General features: G+C 43.6%; 1 protein-coding gene and 1 pseudogene across 1 annotated transcript in view; one reads left to right on the top strand and one right to left on the bottom strand.

Annotated features, from left to right (window-relative positions):
- LOC117820578 (bone morphogenetic protein receptor type-2-like) overlaps positions 1 to 5,826 on the top strand; it is a 19,045-nt gene extending 13,219 nt beyond the window's left edge. Inside the window, exons 17-19 of the mRNA XM_034694395.1 lie at positions 1 to 3; positions 269 to 1,244; positions 1,434 to 5,826. The exon at positions 1 to 3 is cut by the window's left edge and continues 201 nt beyond it. Coding sequence (XP_034550286.1) covers positions 1 to 3; positions 269 to 1,244; positions 1,434 to 1,756 — 1,302 coding nt within the window. The 3' untranslated portion in view covers positions 1,757 to 5,826. The remainder of the gene's footprint in view (positions 4 to 268; positions 1,245 to 1,433) is intronic.
- Positions 5,827 to 14,035: 8,209 nt separating this feature from the next.
- LOC117820290 overlaps positions 14,036 to 19,022 on the bottom strand; it is a 186,938-nt pseudogene continuing 181,951 nt past the window's right edge.

Below are 19,022 nucleotides of genomic sequence, written 5' to 3' on the forward strand. Positions count from 1 at the left end.
CAGGTGAGAAGGTTCTGACAGTCCCTTCACTCATGGTTACCCAGACAGTGACCCGGGTTTTGGAAGGATCAGTTTTATTCACTTAGTCCAGCATTCTCTGGGAATCACAGATGTTCAATAATCAGGAAGCGTCTCTGGTGCTTCTTTTAAACCTGTTTATAATGAATGATCGTGGACGTCTGTGGCCTCAGTAACGGTGTAGTCCGTACCCGTGTCCGTCAGGTCATGTTTCAGGCGATTCACTCATCCAGGACTTCCTGTGTTTCAGGTGGAAACAGGAGTCGCTAAGATGAACACTGTAACCGTGGCGACTGCTGTGGAGCCTCAGGTGGTAACAACCGTCACAAACAACACCGGCACGAGGGCCAGTGTCACAGCCGGGAATCAAACCGTGGTGGCCCCCACCGGTCACAGCGCCGGCGTCCCCACCTTGGTGACAAACAGCGTGATGGGCGGAGGTCGAACCAACCCAGCGGGACCTCAGCTGGAGGACGACAATACGGAGGGAGGGATCATTGTAGGAGACGACAACCGTATGAACCTGCTGAACTCGAGTCCTGATGAACATGAACCGCTGCTGAGGAGAGAAGAGCCGCCGGCTGAGAGTGACCCCCCTCCTCCTCATCTTCATCATCATCATCATCAGGCACGAGCTGAAAACCTGCTGACCGGGCAAGGATCAAACTCCAACAACAACAACAACAGGATACCTTTGGGGTCAGACATCCGGACCCAGTGTGCTCAGCGTAAAAGACTGACTGATCCAGAGGACCAGCAGGATGGTGAATACCCCACAACAGCTCCGTTTACAGATCAGGATGATATCATGCTCTCCAATCCATCACGACCGGGCTGCAGGGACCAAGATCCTGGCTCAGTATCAAGCTCAGAAAGATCTTCAGAAGTACGTGATCCAGATGATGCAGGAACTCCAGACCAGGTTCACACAGCATCTTCAAAAGCCATATTCATGGAGGCCTCAGCCCCTGAAACTCAAGCTCCAACAGCTTCATCCTCAGTTCCAGGAGACCTGGTCCTGAACCTAAACGTTTCACCTTTAGAGGTTCAAGCCCCAAATAACCCAGCTCCAGAAACCCTCCAGGTCCAGGAACCTCAGGAGTCAAAGAGTCCCCCCTTCGGGCTGCAGTCTTCAGTTCGTCTTAGAAGCCAGATGGGACCAGCAAAAGCCAAGAGGCCTCAGCGCCCTTGTTCCCTGGACTTGTCGATGACCTGCGTCTCCTCAGGTAGGTCCAGATTAAATGTCAAAGGATTGGTTCTTTGGTCCAACCTCTCTCTCTCTTCTCTCTCTCTTCAGCTGTCCTATCTTCTCATTCATGGTCCTGATGTAGACCAGCAGATGCCCCTGAAGCGGTCTGGACTCAACATGCTGTGTTCTTTAAACCTGTCCCTTTGTTTTCTGTCCTCCTGCTCAGACGACGTCTCTCTCATGGATGAAGGGAGTCTGAGCGCTTCAGGAGAGAAGATCAAACGCCGGGTCAAGACTCCGTACACCCTGAAGAAATGGCGTCCTGCTTCATGGGTTGTTCCCTCGGATACGACCTTTGACCCTGAGTTTGAGTTCAACACCTGTGACAGTAGCAGCATTCAGACCCATTTCTCCTCTGGTCCTCTTCGAGCTGGAAGTTTTGGCATTCCTAAAATCAATCAGTCAAAATCCAGCACAGCTGTGTTTTTGGTTGGAGGCGGAGCCACGGCGACCATGACCTCCGAGCCCGATGAAATGACCTGCTTCTAAACCCTAACCATAGTTTTCTTTTCTTAGTGAGGAGCAGATTCATTTGAACTTCTTTGTCTTCCTTCTTCCTTTGTTGTGGAAATAAAGACTGTCTGCCGCAGGCTTTCAGCCTGCCTGGTAAGACCTGGACCTGACCCCGGATCAGAGGCCGAGAAAAGGACAGCACTGTCGTGTTCTGACAGAAGTCATGGGACAGGAAGTCAGACTGTAGGGAGGGTTTATAACAAAACAAAGACTTGGAGTTTGGGTTGGATTCAGCTGGACTCTTCTAGGTTTGTCTCTTAGAGGCCGAGTCTTTAAATCAAGCCTTTAAGCTTGACTCCACCGAGTGTCGCAAATACTCGTATTTTCATAAATATTTTGCTCTTGGTGTTAAATAAGAAGACTGGACTGCGTGTGTTCTTGGGGGCCAGTTCTTGTGGTGTAGCCTCGACCTAGAGCTGGTAGCAAAAATGGTAAGAAACCAAAAAGTCACCAAAACCTCCTAAAAGGCCTCAAAGTCTCTGTAGATGGTTTACAGTTTTTATGTCCCGTTGTCCAACTGTGGCTCGACTATGTTGACTCATAGTGCTGAGCCGATCTCTAGAAACCCAGTTCTCTTCCTGTTGCTCATGAAGCCAGAGGACTTCTCTACTTCTTGACAGCTTCTGTTGCAACAAGAGTCGTGGCTTCAATATGGGGCCAGTGGTTTGCAGGGTGGGCTTACCCTCACTGAGGATCCTCTTAATGTCAGGCGCTTGATGTTGAACACCCAGAAGCCTCTCCATTGGTGTCTGATACATTGGGGCTGATCCATTGGTTTTTGATCCATTGGGGCTGATCCATTGGTGTCTGATCTATTGGGCTCTGATCCATTGGTTTCTGTACCATTGGCATCTAATCCATTGGTTTCTGATCCATTGGTTTCTGATCCATTGGTTTTTGATCCAATGGAGCTGATCCATTGGTTTTTGAACCATTGGTTTTTGATCCATTGGTTTTTGATCCAATGGGGCTGATCCATTGGTTTTTGAACCATTGGTTTCTGATCCATTGGTTTCTGTTCCATTGGCGTCTGATCCATTGGTTTCTGATCCATTGGTTTCTGATCCATTGAGGTCTGATCCATTGGGGTCTGATCCATTGGTTTCTGATCCATTGTTTTTTGATCCATTGGTTTTTGATCTAATGGGGCTGATCCATTGGTTTTTGAACCATTGGTTTCTGATCCATTGTTTTTGATCCATTCGGGCTGATACATTGGTTTTTGATCCAATGGGGCTGATCCAACTGCTTCTGATCCATTGGTGTCTGATTCACAGATCCTCCAGGATCCCATGGGCTTGCTTGTGTTGGTAGATTAGTCCAGTGGTGGTAACCGTGCTGACCCTCTTGGAGAACTTCAGTTGCCCAAGGTGTTTATTATTCCAAATGAATGGTTCCTGTTGGTACAGGTCTTGTGGCTCGTGTTTGGCCTCATTGGTGTGGTCTAGATCTTGAATCCCCTGAGACTTTCTCTTTCTATTTATGGTGCAGTTAGGAAAAGGAGTGCAATCCTCAGTAGCTCCTCAGTGTGAAGGAGTGGATTAGATAAAGTCTGTTGTTTTGTTTTTGAAGCACTTTAAACAGAGTTCATGTTCTGCAGAGAACCATATAACGAACTTCTTGTGCGATTACAGTCCCAACAGTAACACACACACATCTCTCTGTGTTCCTGTGCAGTAATGTATGATTTGAAGTTTAAGCCTTTACTCTAGCTATGCAGTCAGCTCCTAAAGCCTCCCCGTGTGTTTTTCATCGGTTCATCAGAAGACACAGATAACTGCTGCTGGAGGATGTTTATACTTTTTGCACTTTATTTTGTGATGTAGTCGCAGCTTCCTGTGACGCCATGTTAAGACCGGGAGGACGTAGAAAAAAGAACGATAGAATAACTTTAGAAGAAGATATTGAAACAGAGATAAACTATGTTCCTACAGAGTTAAAGATAAACCATGAACCTTGTGACCTGAAACCTCGTCCACTTACAACCGCCTCAGGTACGCTTCGGTCTGTCTGCAGGCTGGACGGCTTTCTGGAGGACCTGTCAGGAGGATCAAAGTTTGAGACACATTTGTTCCAGCAAACTAAATCGGCCTTGAAGAACTCCACAGCGGTCTTATTTCTGTGCTGTCACCAGAGAAGGTTTGTCATTTCAGCTTTAAGGCGGAGCTTCATGGTTTTCAGATTTTGAGGTGTACCTGTCGGATATAAAGATCTGCACCTTGCACTCCAGGAGAGCAGCACACCCCTGGTCCTCACCGCATCTCAGCAAAAGTGGTGTTGTTTAAATTTAGCATTTCATGATTCATGCACTTTAGTTTGACAAGTTGCATTTCAGAGTGGCCCAGTCTACCCGACCTCTGCCTGCAAAGATCGTTTGTTCTTAGTTTGGATCCAGAGTTTATGAACCACTGCTCAAGAACGACGTCCTTACATTTTGTATTCTCGTGTTATTAATAAGGTGTGTACATGTAGTGGTGAGAGCTTTTTTAAAAGGAGTTTGGTGACATTTTATAAACTTAAAGATAAAGAACGAGTGAGATGAATAACAAGGACCTGTCGATATTTCATTGTTTTTCTTTCCCTCTTTTCTACCATTCTGTTTCCGACCACCCGCCTGACGAGATCTTTGAACGTGTCGTTGTTCAGCCGTGTCGTGAGATGCCTTCTAAACTTTTGTTATTTGTGTATTTTCTACGGTTTCTACTGTTTGTACGTGTTGTTGTGAACAGATGTGCCCGGAGACATGTTTGTTACACATGACATTTTTGAGGACAGATTTGTGCGACCTAGCCCAGAGCTAACTGTAGCAACAGGGCTAAGTGCTAATGTCAGACACTAACTGATGTAGGAGGCTAACACCCAAACCAGAAGGATCAACCTGTGAGGAAATACCAGGATGTTTCTGTCACAAAGGAACAGAGTTAAATCAGGAGGTGATGAGGAACATGTCAGATTTAAACTCTGGTGGTTAGCCTGCTCTTGTGTTAGCTAACCTTTTGTAGCTCGCTCTGGTTCAGAAGCTATAAAAGTCACTTATTAAAGTCTTTTTATACATCTTTAAAGGATTATGGTAACACTAACCCCTAGATCAAACCCACCCTGAACGACCTGGCCTCAGTAACCCTCACCCGATTTACTGATGTCTGGTTGAGCTAAATATGAATTAGCTAGCTGGATGACATTTAGGCTTCACTGTATCTGAACATGATCTTAGAACTAGATAAAAAACAAGGTTCCTCCTCACCCATGAGTTATGTTTATTTAGCTTCACAGGGCTCGCACCACAGATATTAGCCACACCTAGCATCAGGTGTGTTTGTGTGGATCTAAAACCTGAGGATCTGATCAGTTTCTAACTCACATCTTAACTCTGAGGAACTCGGACGTACGTGGGTTCATTTTTATTTGCACGTGTCTGTCCTGCCTCTGTTTGAGTACTTCAGCCGCTAACTGGCTCGGGTTAGCGCTTATCTTCGTCCTAACGCTAAGCTTAAAATATGCTAGATTGTTTTATGGTGGATTATCCCTTTAAAGTCATTTGCTGTAGTTTATATTTAGATCTCATAATGTTGAATGAATATAAATCATTTACTGCATGAAGTATCCGCTGCAGTCCTCTGTCTGTCTGATCAGTGTGTGACGTCAGACGCAGGAGGAGGAGGAGGAGGAGTCTCTGTGTGTTGTAGATTAAAACATGATATATGACTGAACTGCTGATCTGTGTCATCCCATGTGTTGTTGAAGAAGCTGTGTGTTTCTTTGCTAATCAAAGTGTTTATGATAGTTCAGACTTTGTGTAAATACTCATCATTGTATACTTTCATAAGGGAACATTTGCTGTAACTGTTAGTGTGCAAGTTCAGTGTCACACCTTTCATGGATCTAACCCATCATATCTCTGTACAGTACTCACATAAAGCATAACCTGTCAGATTTAAAACCAACCTTTGTGCTTCAAACAAAGACGTCCATCCTCACACGATGTGAATCCATGTAACAGAAACATCACAAGCTTCAGCTCATCCAATAAAGCGCAGAGGATCCTGTGTGACAGTGTTTTTCTTCTCATAAAGGATCAGGTTTCTGCTGCAGCATCTGGTCTAACAGATTAAAGTCACTTTGATGAAGACTCAGCAGAACCATAGACCTTTCTGGAGTCCCTAAGCTCCCTTGTCTTGTAGGTTCCTCTGGATCTCTACTGCTGTGGAAGTGCCAGACTACTATCAGTCTCACCACTAACATCTCTCTCTCTCTCTTCATCTCCCTCTATCCCTCTCTCCAACACGGTCTCAGCAGATGTGTGTCTAACATGAGTCTGGTCCTGCTCAAGGTTTCTGCCTGTTAAAGGAAGTTTGTCCTTGCCACTGTAACTTGCTAAAGTGCTCTGCTCATGGTGGATTAAGATGAGATCAGACTGAGTCCTGTCTTTAAGATGGGACTGGATCTTATCCTGTCTTGATGTTGGGTCTTTGTTAATAATAGAACATAGAGTACGGTCTCTGTTTGGAAAGAGTCTGAGGAGAACATTTGTTAGGATTATTTAAATACACACATTAATGTTTTTTAGGAACATTTCCACATAAAGAGAAAGAACAGAAACACTTACTGAAAACAACAAAGTTAAAAATTATTTATATTGAATACATTTAATGTGCCGTGTTTATACACAACACATTCATACAGCCCAGTGTGAACTGATCCCAATCACAGCCACCAGGGGCAGTCTGGGGTTCAGTGTCCTACCCACAGACACTTCAGCAGGATCTGGACTCCCCGACCTTTAGATAAAGACGACCCACTCTACTACTGAGCCACAGCCGCCCATTTTAACAGTTTAAAAATCGATCCCACTGTTAGGAGGGAAATAGATTTAGATAAAATAGGGAACAGACCATCAGTGAGTCTTTATCACGACTTACTTCATGAACTGTTTTCGGTGGGGTTTAAAACGCCTCATTTCCTGTATGAAGTATGTTCTGGACTTGTTAGTCGTCATTTTGTTGGAAAACATCACTGTAAATGTATTTATTAAAAAACATTCAATTTTATGATTTATTGATATCATGAATTACTGTATTTTAAACTATTTTTTGAATGTAGTTTGGTTTCCCTGGACACCAATGGTTACAAGTACTTTATGAACATTTAATGATGTAATCATTTTCATTATAAAGCAGTAAAATATTAAAGTTCTTATGATGAATGACGATCACTGAACATGACTGTTTATGAATGTTCAGAGACAGAGACATGCACCCATGAAGATTATTTATATTTAAGACCATTTAAATCTAAGACCATTTAAATCTAAGACCATTTAAATGATAGTCCACATGAGATCACATTAAGTTAAAGCAGGAAATAATCAGACGTCTGTATTTATAACTGAAGCATGGTGTGAACCATTGATTCAGCCTGATGGGGACTTTTAACAGAAACAACAGCGCCACCCGAAGGAACTCTTTTTTTTTTTTTTTTCTTTTCTCTTACTCTTGTCTGCATATATATTTCTGGTTTGTGTCATGTTTGTCACAAACTGTCAAATATTAATGCAATTTATTCTTGCAGCAAAAGAAAAGAAAGAAAACATTTTTCTTCTGTGCTTGTGACTGTGTGCATGCAACCATCACCATCCCTCCCTAAGGAACTCTAAACATACGAAGAATAGAAACGTGATATGTTAAGAAATAATTATTCACTACTTTGTTGCTTTTTAGGCAATTAAGTTTATTTGTAAAATAATGAATAACAGTAATTTATGACCTCTTTTGTTAAAATATGGGATTAACAGACAAAAAACAATATAAAGAATATTAATTTAATTTAAGCTGCCAACAGTTATTATGAGAGAGATTATCATAGTTTTTATATTGTTATAATAGATAGATAGATAGATAGATAGATAGATAGATAGATAGATAGATAGATAGATAGATAGATAGATAGATAGATAGGTAGATAGGTAGGTAGGTAGGTAGATAGGTTTGTTCCCCAGCATTTCCATACATCAGCATTACAATCTTACGGAGCCCCTAAAGTGACATGTGCAGAAATTTTTTTTGGAAAGTATCTCGTGCGCACGAGATACTTTCTCGTGCGCACCAGATACTTTCCAGATACTTTCTCGTGCGCACGAGATACTTTCTCGTGAGCACCAGATACTTTCTCGTGCGCACGAGAAAGTTTCACGTGCGCACGAGATACTTTCTCGTGCGCACGAGATACCAAGTTAGCACTGGAGATCAACCAGTTTCGATCTAAAAATGACAGTACAGCAGTTAGTTGAGCTTTATTTCAACCTTGGGCTGCCTTGTATCTTGTTACATTTATATACGGACTGTTCAGTCTGCATTTAAGAACTGTTTGTAATTTGTGAACCTCACTGCATTTGTGAATGGAATTTTTGAGACTGCAGGGCAATGTCTGTAACCAATCAGATGTCTCACTCCTATGCAGTCAATCATAGTGTAGATTCCAGGGTATGTGGTTGTGAAGCGATCCCTTTAGCCATGCCCGAGACCAGAGCGCACAGAGACCAGAGCGCACAGAGACCAGAGCGCACCGAGACCAGAGCGCACCGAGACCAAGACTAGTCGATATCATCCCGCATTTAGGCAGTTATTTAATGAGGACTATGTTTGATCCTTTGTTACAATGGGTAGCCTATCTGCAAACGTTTTATCCTCAGCCCGTTACTGTATTATTGATCAGTCTGACGTTCGTTTACCTGCATATGAAAAGTGCTATAATTCCTTTAATTTGAACATTATACTGAAGAACTGATTTAGCTTTGGTAGTCTTTGGTAGTCTTTGGCAAATCAAAGTGAACTTATTTTTATTGATCAGATATTATCTGTGGTAATAATACTGTTAAATGTGGTCACTAGATGGCGCCCTTGCTCTTTGTATTGTACTGTTCTGTCAAAGGTTACACTGTGCGTGCAGATGTGACGTCATCATACAGTATTTGCGCCCTGTTATGTTAATGAAGAGGAGAGCAGGAGATTATGTTTTATGCCAGGATATTAATGATGAAACCTCCTGTACGGCCTCAATAAATATGTCAAAGTCTAAAGAGTAGAGACTGACTCAAGCTTTGCTTATTCTCCACAGCAAGAAGACACCTGCGCACTCCAGTGCTTTACAAATACATTGAGCAATTTCCTAATCAGTGTTCTATTAACTTTGATATACCAGCAGTGTAAAACGGACTTCAGCAAATCTGGACCAAGCATAAAACATCATCATGGTGTTAACATAATGGGTTAAAGGAATTAAAGCACTTTTCATATGCAGGTAAACGAACGTCAGACTGATCAATAATACAGTAACAGGGTGAGGATAAAACGTTTGCAGATAGGCTACCCATTGTAACAAAGGATCAAACATAGTCCTCATTAAATAACTGCCTAAATGCGGGATGATATCGACTAGTCTTGGTCTCGGTGCGTTCTGGTCTCGGTGCGCTCTGGTCTCGGTGCGCTCTGGTCTCGGTGCGTTCTGGTCTCGGTGTGCTCTGGTCTCGGGCATGGCTAAAGGGATCGCTTCACAACCACATACCCTGGAATCTACACTATGATTGGCTGATACTTTCTTGTGAGCACCAGATACTTTCTCGTGCGCACGAGAAACTTTCTTGTGCGCACGAGAAACTTTCTTGTGCGCACGTGAAAGTATCTCGTGCGCACGAGAAAGTATCTGGTGCTCACGAGAAAGTATCTGGTGCTCACGAGAAAGTATCTCGTGCTCACGAGAAAGTATCTGGTGCTCACGAGAAAGTATCTTGTGCGCACGAGATACTTTCCAAAAAAAAAATTCTGCACATGTCACTTTAGGGGCTCCGTACAATCTGGTAAAAAAAAACACTTAAATATTTACATAAAATATGAATATATGTACATGTTTAACTATAGTAATAATAATAATAATAATAATAATAATAATAATGGTATTTGTTACTGTGTCTAGAGAAGTATTCTGCATCTTCATTAAGGTTCTGGAAATCAAACATTATTAAAGAATGAAAACCTTAAGTACTGTTTGTCCTGAGTTATCTTTGTTTAGGTGTTGCATTTCTGTGTTGTCATCCTTCAGCTATCGGCTTCAGCCTACTCCTCTTTTGGTCATTGTTGTTGTTTTTTGGTTGTTTTTTGTTATTGTGAATTTTATTATGTGAAACAAATCAGTGTCAGCATGTAAAATTGTGTTATCTTTTTTGTTAGATGACTACTCAAACAAACTGTAGACTTTTTTCCTTTTAAAACTAATGACCAAAATAAAAATATTCATTAATTCATTCTTAGGTTTCTAGTTTCTCTTGTAGTTTCCTCCTCCTTGTGTTGTATTTCTTGTGTGTTTTATAGTCCATCGTGTTTCCTGTTTTATTTTGTAATTCTCGCTCCTTGTGTGTCCTCTTTAGTTTTACTTCCTGCCCTTGTGTGTTTCCCTTCTTTGTGACAGCACTCATTAGTCTCACCTGTGTCCATACCGGTTGCTTATACTCTTGTGTGTGTAGTTTCTCTGTGTCCCCTTTATGTCTATGTCTGCATGTTCTCAGTGTTTCTCTTTTGGTTTGTTTGAAGAAAGTAAGTTTTTGTTTATCAAAACTGTTATTGTAGTCCTCACTTTGGTCCTTTTTTTTTTTTGCGTGACACTGAGATCCGTTAGTTTACTGGTATGTGGTCTTTAATTGTCTTAAACAAGTTTGTTTCTTTGCCTTTTTCATGCCACACTAGTCTGTTGTTATCAAACAAGGTTGAGCTCACGGACATGGAATGGGGAAGCCGGTTATGCTAAAGGGGGCAGAGCTAACTTCCTACTACAACCCATAGCAGGATTGAAGTGACAGACAAAGTTTTTCACACCTCAGCAGATAATCCTCCTCACTCTCTGTCCTCACAGTGAGCTCCTATTTATTCCTGATCCCATAAAAAGTAGGTAGAGTCACAGAGTTTGGGGAAGCTGCACAGAGATAGAATCTCTGCTGGTCCATACGTCACACCACACGTCACCGAGTGATCTGCATGCTGATTCACTATTGTGCCGCAATGGATTCGCTAGAGTTCAGATATTTCAACTCTCACGAATCATTTGCATCATCTGATTTTATTCGTGTTTGGTGTGAACACAACATAAGAGCAGCTGATCCAGTGTTGAGCTGACAGCAGGTGAGTTTGATGTCCTGAGGTTCAGAGGACAGGTAGATAAAGAACTCAAATGGGGAGGAGCTACAGGTGTGTGTTGTTCTGTGACTGTGCTGCTACGTGATATTAGCTAACATTAGCAGTGACTGAAAGTGTCGAATGTTGGTGATGATGCTGAGGAAGTTTATTTATTATAACATTTATCAGTGAAGATATGACATTTAATCACATCTGAAGGATCTATAAATATGATATATATAAACTGATAATGAGAGTTATGATGATACCAGTCAAAAGTTTGGAAACACCATCTCATTCAAGGGTTTGTATTTATTTTAATTATTTGAAACACTGTAGATTAATACCGAAGACATCAAAATTATGAAAGAAAATATATGGAATTATTTAATTAACAAAAAAAGTGTTAGACAAAGCAGAATATGTTTTATATTTTAGATTCTGTAAAGTAGCCCCCTTTTTCCTTCATGACAGCTTTGCACACTCTTGGTATTCTCTCAGTCTGCTTCATGAAGTGGTCTCTTGGAATGGTTTCTAATTAACATGAGCCTTGTCAAGAGTTCATTTGTAGAATGACTTGCCTTCTTAATGTGTTTGAGACCATCAGTTGTGTTGTTCAGAGGTAGGGTTAGTACACAATGGATAGCCCTATTTGACTACTGTTGTAATCCATAATATGGCAAAACCAGATTATTTCATAGTTTTGATGTCTTCAGTATTAATCTACAATGTTGAAAATAATTAAAATAAATAAAAACTATTGAATGAGAAGGTCTGTCCAAACCTTTGACTGGTAGTGTACATAGAGATTATTGCTGTAAATACTAGTGATATGTGTGTTTAGTCCACTTAATGGTTTAATGTTGTCTCCCTTACTAGTTGGCAACAGAATCATTCATATATAATATATATATATATATATATATATATATATATATATATATATATATATATAGTTATGTATATTTTTATTACTGTAAATGCTACTTTTATGTTGTGTCTCAGCTGTAGTGCAGCCTTCCTCCACTAGCTGGGGCTGTAGCGCCTGTGATTGGCTGCTGCCTTCATTTTCTGTCATGAACGCAGCTCATTAATAGTTTTATATGATCTGACTGTGAGGAGTGTTGCTAGCCTTAGCTTATCATTATCCTGCTAACGTTAGCATTAAGCACAGCAACACTTTAATCTGGGCGACCCTGCTCATGTTTATGTGCATTGAAATATATTGAATGGTTAAAAACAGATGAAGTGGTAAGCAGTGTTAAGTATTTTAGTTAATGCACTCCCTTGGGGCTTTAAGTAGAAATAAACTTAACTTACACTCAGGGTCAGAGGTCACATGGGATTAAGGACCCAATAGAGTCTCCTGTTTTATAAAACAAGCTTTGAAAAACCAGAACAATGAGCTCTCTGTGGTTTTAAGTGTCCTGAGTTGAGATGGTTTGCAGGTTGCTTCTGTTTTAATGTCGGACCGGTTCAGCTACTGTAGTAAGAAACACCAAGACGAGCCGGCACACTGACGCCAGACTTCACGTAGACTGAAGGCTCATTTCATATTCTTCATTTCGGATTGTATGTTTGTCTACAACACACATTACGTTGTTTCCTGTTTCGAATCCCAACACAATCAAAGGTTTGTATTTGAATAACTTTGAATTTTATGCACCAAAATACAAAAGCCACATTCTTTAGTAAGAATCTTAGTTTGAATTGATTTCATTCTCCCCATCGATGTCTTCAGTATGTTCAGCCGACGCTTGAGTTCTTTCATCTGAGGTGAAATTGGTTTTGGAAAAGTGATGTAATGACAGCCGTCAGATAAATTTAGTTTACTGCATGAAACGCTGTAATGGAAGAAAGTGGTATAAATATAAAGACTCGTGGACCCTGAGACATAGACACATTAAAGAGGAGAGGCAGAGTGTGTAGTGCTGAAATCATGCTTTATTAAATCAGTAATGCATCAAACTCAAGGAGGACAAGTTAAAGTTCTACATGAACAAATTCATTAAATAAAAGTGCAGGGTCACGTCTGCTGTTCTTACTTCGTACAGAAGATGGACTCACTGAAGAAGAAGAAGAAGACCCTGACTACTGACAAGGTGAATGACTAAAAGCTACACACACACACACACACACACATAAACACACACACACACACACGCACACACAAACACGTTAGCTATCTATCCTCCAAGAGACAGCGCTACTCCTGAACAGCAGAGCCGGCTTTGACTTATTTTATTGCCAGGAGATGTTTCTCAAAGCCAGTCCGACTGTCCTGTGCCAGAAGCAGCGCTCTTAAATCAAATGATCTAAACGCTGAGAGTGCAGGCCGCTCGCCCTCTCAGCTGGTCATCAAATCATGGTGGTATGACACAGTCAGTCTGAGCACAAGACCAGTTCATGCTGCTTACATGAGGGTTATGCAAACAGCACTCAGGGTCTTACACTCAAGGTTCAACTCAGAGGAAAGTGAAATATAACACGCACAGACGTGTCTTCCAAACAATAACTTTGTCTTTCTGTTCGTGGTTCATAACATCAACAGGGAGCCTCTCTACCTGTTGAGGCAATCTTAAAGACTTCAACTTAGCGTTGAGGCACAGAGTTTAGTTTCTTGGTTTGACAGGGTATTCGTTCTAGGTGAAACTTTCTCCTGTTTAAACATTTGTTCTTTTGTTTCAGTTAATATTATTGTCATAAATAACAATGCATACATTTCCATAACCGTTCAATTCGGCTATATACATTATGTACATGTCACAGAAAAGTGGTTCAAAAATCCTAAGTCATAGTTGACCAATATGGCACATTTTATAACAACTTTAGACTTGAGTCTAGTTTGGCATAAATTAATGTCAAGTTTGGTACAAAAATAGTTAATATTTACAAGAACAGAAATCCAGATCGTATCAAGTATCATGGCAGCTAATTCACTAAATAAAAGGGTGACGTAAAAAGGGGAGATATAAATTAGCTTTTTTTTGTGTTTTTTTGTTTTTTACACGGACCAAATGTCACCGCTGACGGCTGCAGAGTCTCCGCTGAAGTCTCTGCCACAGTCTGCAGGGACTTTGATGCTAGAAGTCACTCAGTCCTTCTCAGATGGAGTATGGGACTTTGGTGTTTGGGACTATGGAGTAGGGGACTTTGGTGTTGGGGACTATGGAGTAGGGGACTTTGGTGTTGGGGACTTTGGAGTAGGGGACTTTGGTGTTGGGGATTTTGGTGTTGGGGATTTTGGTGAGACCGGAGATTTTACTCTCTGAGGTGACTTGATTGGCTCTGGGGAAGTGACTCTTTGAGGAGTTTTTACTGGTTCAGGGGACATGGCTAGAGGGGACTTGGCCTCTGGAGAGACGACTCTGGCAGAGACATCTACTTTGGCCCTGGACTCTGACTTGTGGATGGTCAGAGTGAAATGAGCCTCTTGTTTGCCTCCAGCGTTTTCCACCAGCGCACTGTAGCTGCCTTCATCTGACATCTCCACGGCAGAGATCTCAAAGCTGGAGTTGATGATGTGGTGACGGGCCGTTGGACAAACGACTGCTCCTTTGTGCTGCCAGGTGATGGACGGTGTTGGTTCGCCTTCCACATCACAGTCAAACCTAACAGAGTCTCCTTCCTCCACAGTCAGGGACCTTGGCTTGGTCAGGAACTTGGCAGGAACCCTGGGCTTCTCTCTTGGCTTCTCAACAACAGTGGTTGACTCAGTCACTGAAACTTTAGTTTCCTTCACCGTTGTTTTAGAGGATGAGACGTGATACATCTCTGTCCTGGTCATCTCTGGGAGATGGGAGGAAGGAGGCTCCTCGTCTTTACGGAGGGAAGAGTAGGCAGCATATTCAGCTCCTGCTACGTCCAATGTGGCATAGTCAGAGGTCTCTCCTTTGGCACTCGTGCAGACTACACGATAAGTTCCAGAGTCTTCGGTGACACAGTTGATGATCTGGAGGGTCAGAACCCCACTCATGTTTGTCATGTGGTATTTGCTACCCTTATGAATCTCTTTTCCGTTGTGGAACCACTTGACCTCTGGCTCTGGCTTGGCCTGGACATTCAGAGTGAACTTTGTGCTTGAGCCATAAGGCACGCGATGGGAACGCATTCTGATGGTGATACGTGGAGCGTGATCTAAGCTGAAGGGTGCCTGTCTCACCACCTCAACCTTTCTCTCCACTGATCTTCTTTCCGACCTCAAAGCCTGCTTCCTCTCCTCGTACCTAGATGCATAGTCAACTCTAGGGAGGGTCACGTCGGTCTTGACAGCTTTGCGGATAGGAGACCTTGTTTCAGCCTCGGGCATCGGGGGCTTCTTGATCGGTTTAACAACATATTCTGTAGTAAAAGCTGAAATGTGCTCAGATTCGACTTCCTCAGAATATGAAACAGCCACAGTTTTCTCCTTTTTGGTGGTTCGGGTCTTCTCCTCGAAGTCGATGCGTTTGAGTTCGCTCTTATAGGTGGAGATTCTCTGTGCAGTCTTGTGTGGGCGCAGGAGCTCTTGATCTTCTCTCTCTTCATACACTCTCTGCTTCTGCCCTGGAGCTTTGTATGTGGCTTTGTCATGTCGCTGACGGAGGTCAACAAAACTTGGGCCAGCCTCATATTTAGATGGAATTCGGTAACAGTCGTATCTGGGAACTTCTTCTCCCTCTTCGTCATCACTGTAGGCTCTTCTGGGAGATGAGGGGCGCAAGGCTGACAGCTCGAATCGGACTGGACTGAGGCTAGGAGGAGAGGCAGAGTAACCAAGCTCCAGCTCTTCCTCCAGACGAAGCCTTTCCTCTTCAGTCCTCTTCATCGACAGGTACTCATTTACAGGCAGGAGGAGCTCCTCGTCTGACAGGTCACCCAGGGACCTTCTCCTGATCCTGTGATAGGCATCCATCTCAGGGGAAGGAGTGCGATGCCTTGCAGGTCTTACAGTCTCCAAATCATCCTGAGTTAAGGATGAGATGCGCCACTTGGGCTTGTACTGGTCCTTAATCCTGATAGGCACCTCGTAGAACTGCTCCCACCGTGAAAGGCGAATGCGCTTCATTCTCTTCTGCTTGATCTTCTCCATAGGTTCAGGGAACTCGTACTGATCCCGCAGCTTCTTATACCACTTCATGTCAGAAAGTGGCTGGAAATGTTTTATTTCCACGTCCTCCTCGAGGGCCGATGGATTAACCACACGGGGAGTTGGGACGTCGTAGGGCATACGCAGCCTCTTCTCATCTGCCCGCTTCTTCCTTTCCTCTTTCTCTTTCTGTATCTCGGCCTCAGTCTTCTCACCCTTCTTTGTTGTCACAGCAGGTTTGAACATGGTGGCTGCCTCTCTGACAGCTTGTACTGCGAGAGGTGGTAGAGGTGTAATGACAGTGCCGGTCATAATCTGAGACAGTCTGACCTTTTTCTCAAGTTGCTCCTTTCCAGCGACCGCTTTCTTCTCCTTTTCAGTCATCTCGTACTCTTTCTTTACGTGAGTGACACGCTCGACTTTGAGAGTGGCCTGGCAACTGGCTGATCCAGCAGAGTTGGTTGCAGTTACTCTGTACACGCCAGAGTCTTCAGGAAGAGTGTCTTTCACGTGAAGGATAAAGTAATCCAGACCTTCATGCACAACCTCGATCGATGGTCCAAAGGCCAAAGGTGTGCCGTCCTTCTCCCACTTCAGTGTTGGATGACCAGATACTCTGATCTCAAAGCGCACATTCTGGCCCTCTCTGCATTCAACATTTGCAAGCAGGCGTTTAAACATGGGCCTCAAGGTGAGATCAGCTGGTTTAGGTCGAGGAACCACAGTCAGGCGAGCCTTGCAGCTGTCATCACCGTACCTGTTACGGGCAACCACACTGTACTCGGCATCATCTTCAACATCAAGGCGGTGGATGATCAGCTGGTACAGGCCCTTGTCAGTGATGAAGGTGTATTTCTTGTCATCAAATCCAGGGATAAGCTTCTGTCCAGACTTGTGCCAGATGACACGTGGCTCTGGGTGAACAGTGATTGTGACACCGAAGCGCACATCCTCACCAATGTAGGCTGTGTGGTTAACCAGAGGAAGAGTGAACTCTGGTGGTTTCTGAAGCATCCTGGCTGTGTCGACTCTGCGCTTTGTTTTCTTGACCACACGGGAGGTGAAGAAGTCTCGGTATGCTCTAACACCATTGATAAACAGCTCTGCATAGCCGCTGTCCTCACCATATTCATTCACAATCTTGCATCTGTAAGTACCATCGTCTGCTCTGGTGACCTTGTTGATGGTAATTACAGCCAGCCCATCCTCGTATTCAATTTCATATTTGTCACCAGCCTCTAGCTGCCTGACGCCACAGTACCATGTCACCTCCGTGGTGCTATCGTAGTTTTCAATGTTGCAGATGAACTTCACGCTGTTGCCTTCGCTTGCCACTGCATGGCTTATTTGGCCTGCTACGGGTCCGTTTTCAAATGGCGCGATCTTCACCTTGGCAACAAAGACTCCTCGTTGAGACCTGATGGAGCCGCCGCTGGCAACACGGGCTGCAGAGATGACGGTGTTCCACTCCTTCCTCACCATTGTCTGGTAGTATCTCTTATGCCTGCTAGTTGTGATTACTCTGGTGCTGATTTCCTCTGCAGGTTTAGTCAGCCAAGGATGTGCCAGAGCTTCAGTAGCATTCATACGGTGTTTACGGTCCTTTGTCATCAAGCGGTCTGTGAAGTCTAATGCGTCGACACTGACTTGCTTGAAGGACTCGTCATCATAGCTGTATGCTGCGTTGGAGATGTTGTCGATCATCTGTTGGTTGGTTTCAGCTATGAAAGGATTCAGTCCACTGAGGAGCACATAGGCCAGGACACCAACTGACCACATGTCAGTGACACTGCTCACCATATCGCACTGGTGGATCTCAGGGGCAGCGTACTCTGCAGTGGTATACTGGATCTTGATTTGATCTCCAGGGGTTAGGTGTCTGGACTGGCCCAACTCAATAATCTTCACAGTACAGCTTACTCTGGTCGTGTATACGATGTTCTCGGGTCTAATGTCAAAGTGGCCGTAGCTCTCGGCATGCAAGAATTCCAGAGCTGAGCAGACCTGACTGATGTAGTTCACGATCTCACGTTCATTAAGCTCAAACTCGGCTGTGCTGAGGCGCTCAAAGATGTCGGCACCAGAGATGAAGTCATAGATCATCACCAACTCCTCTGGGCTGTCGAAGGACTCGTGGAGGAGGAGGAAGTTGGTGTGTTTGGCCAGATTCAGTGTTGCAATCTCCTTCTTGACTATTGCTTGATCAGCACCTCTTACTTTGACAAATTTAGCCATGTAGGTCTTCTCTGAGCTGGTGCTCACACAGCGGTGGACGATACCAAACTGACCTCTGCTCAGTTCCTCTGCAATGGCATACTTGTTGTGCAGATTCTTGGATTCGGAGTGTGGAGCCTTGCCCCTGGGCACACGTCCACTATCATCAACCTCCCTATCATAGAGCAGAACTCTAGATTTATCCTCCTTAGTCATGACCGGTCCAGTGGTCTCGGATGGAGCACTCTGTCCAAACTTATTCTCAGCAATGACTCTAAACTGATAGCTGGTTCCACCAAACAGATTGATAACAGTGTAGTGGGTGTCACGGGACTGAGCGACACGCTGCCACCTCTCAGCAGTTGTTGGGCACTTCTCAATGACGTAGTTGATGACCCTGCTACCACCATCGTTTGCTGGGGCTACCCAGTTCAGTGTAACGGAATCTCTAGAGATGTCGCTGGCCTTGATACCACGTGGAGGATCAGGCACGTCAGCCACATCCAGTTCAACGGTCTGCTGATCAATACCAAATCTGTTCTTGGCACAGACAATGTAGAACCCAGCATCCTTCTTCTCCACTCCATTGGGGAACACCAAAGATGTGAATGATCTGGTGACAATAACCTGGTAGTGACCATTGCTGTCAATAAGATCTTGTCCCTTTTGCCATGTGATGACAGGATCTGGTTTGCCACCGAAAGGAATCTTGATATTGACCACTTCCCCACGGAGGGCAGGGATGGCTTCCTTGTCTTTCAGGTTCTTTGGAAGATTGATCTTGGCAGGAACTAAAATG

Source organism: Notolabrus celidotus, chromosome 10 (genome assembly GCF_009762535.1).
Source record: "Notolabrus celidotus isolate fNotCel1 chromosome 10, fNotCel1.pri, whole genome shotgun sequence".
NCBI classification, from domain to species: domain Eukaryota; kingdom Metazoa; phylum Chordata; class Actinopteri; order Labriformes; family Labridae; genus Notolabrus; species Notolabrus celidotus.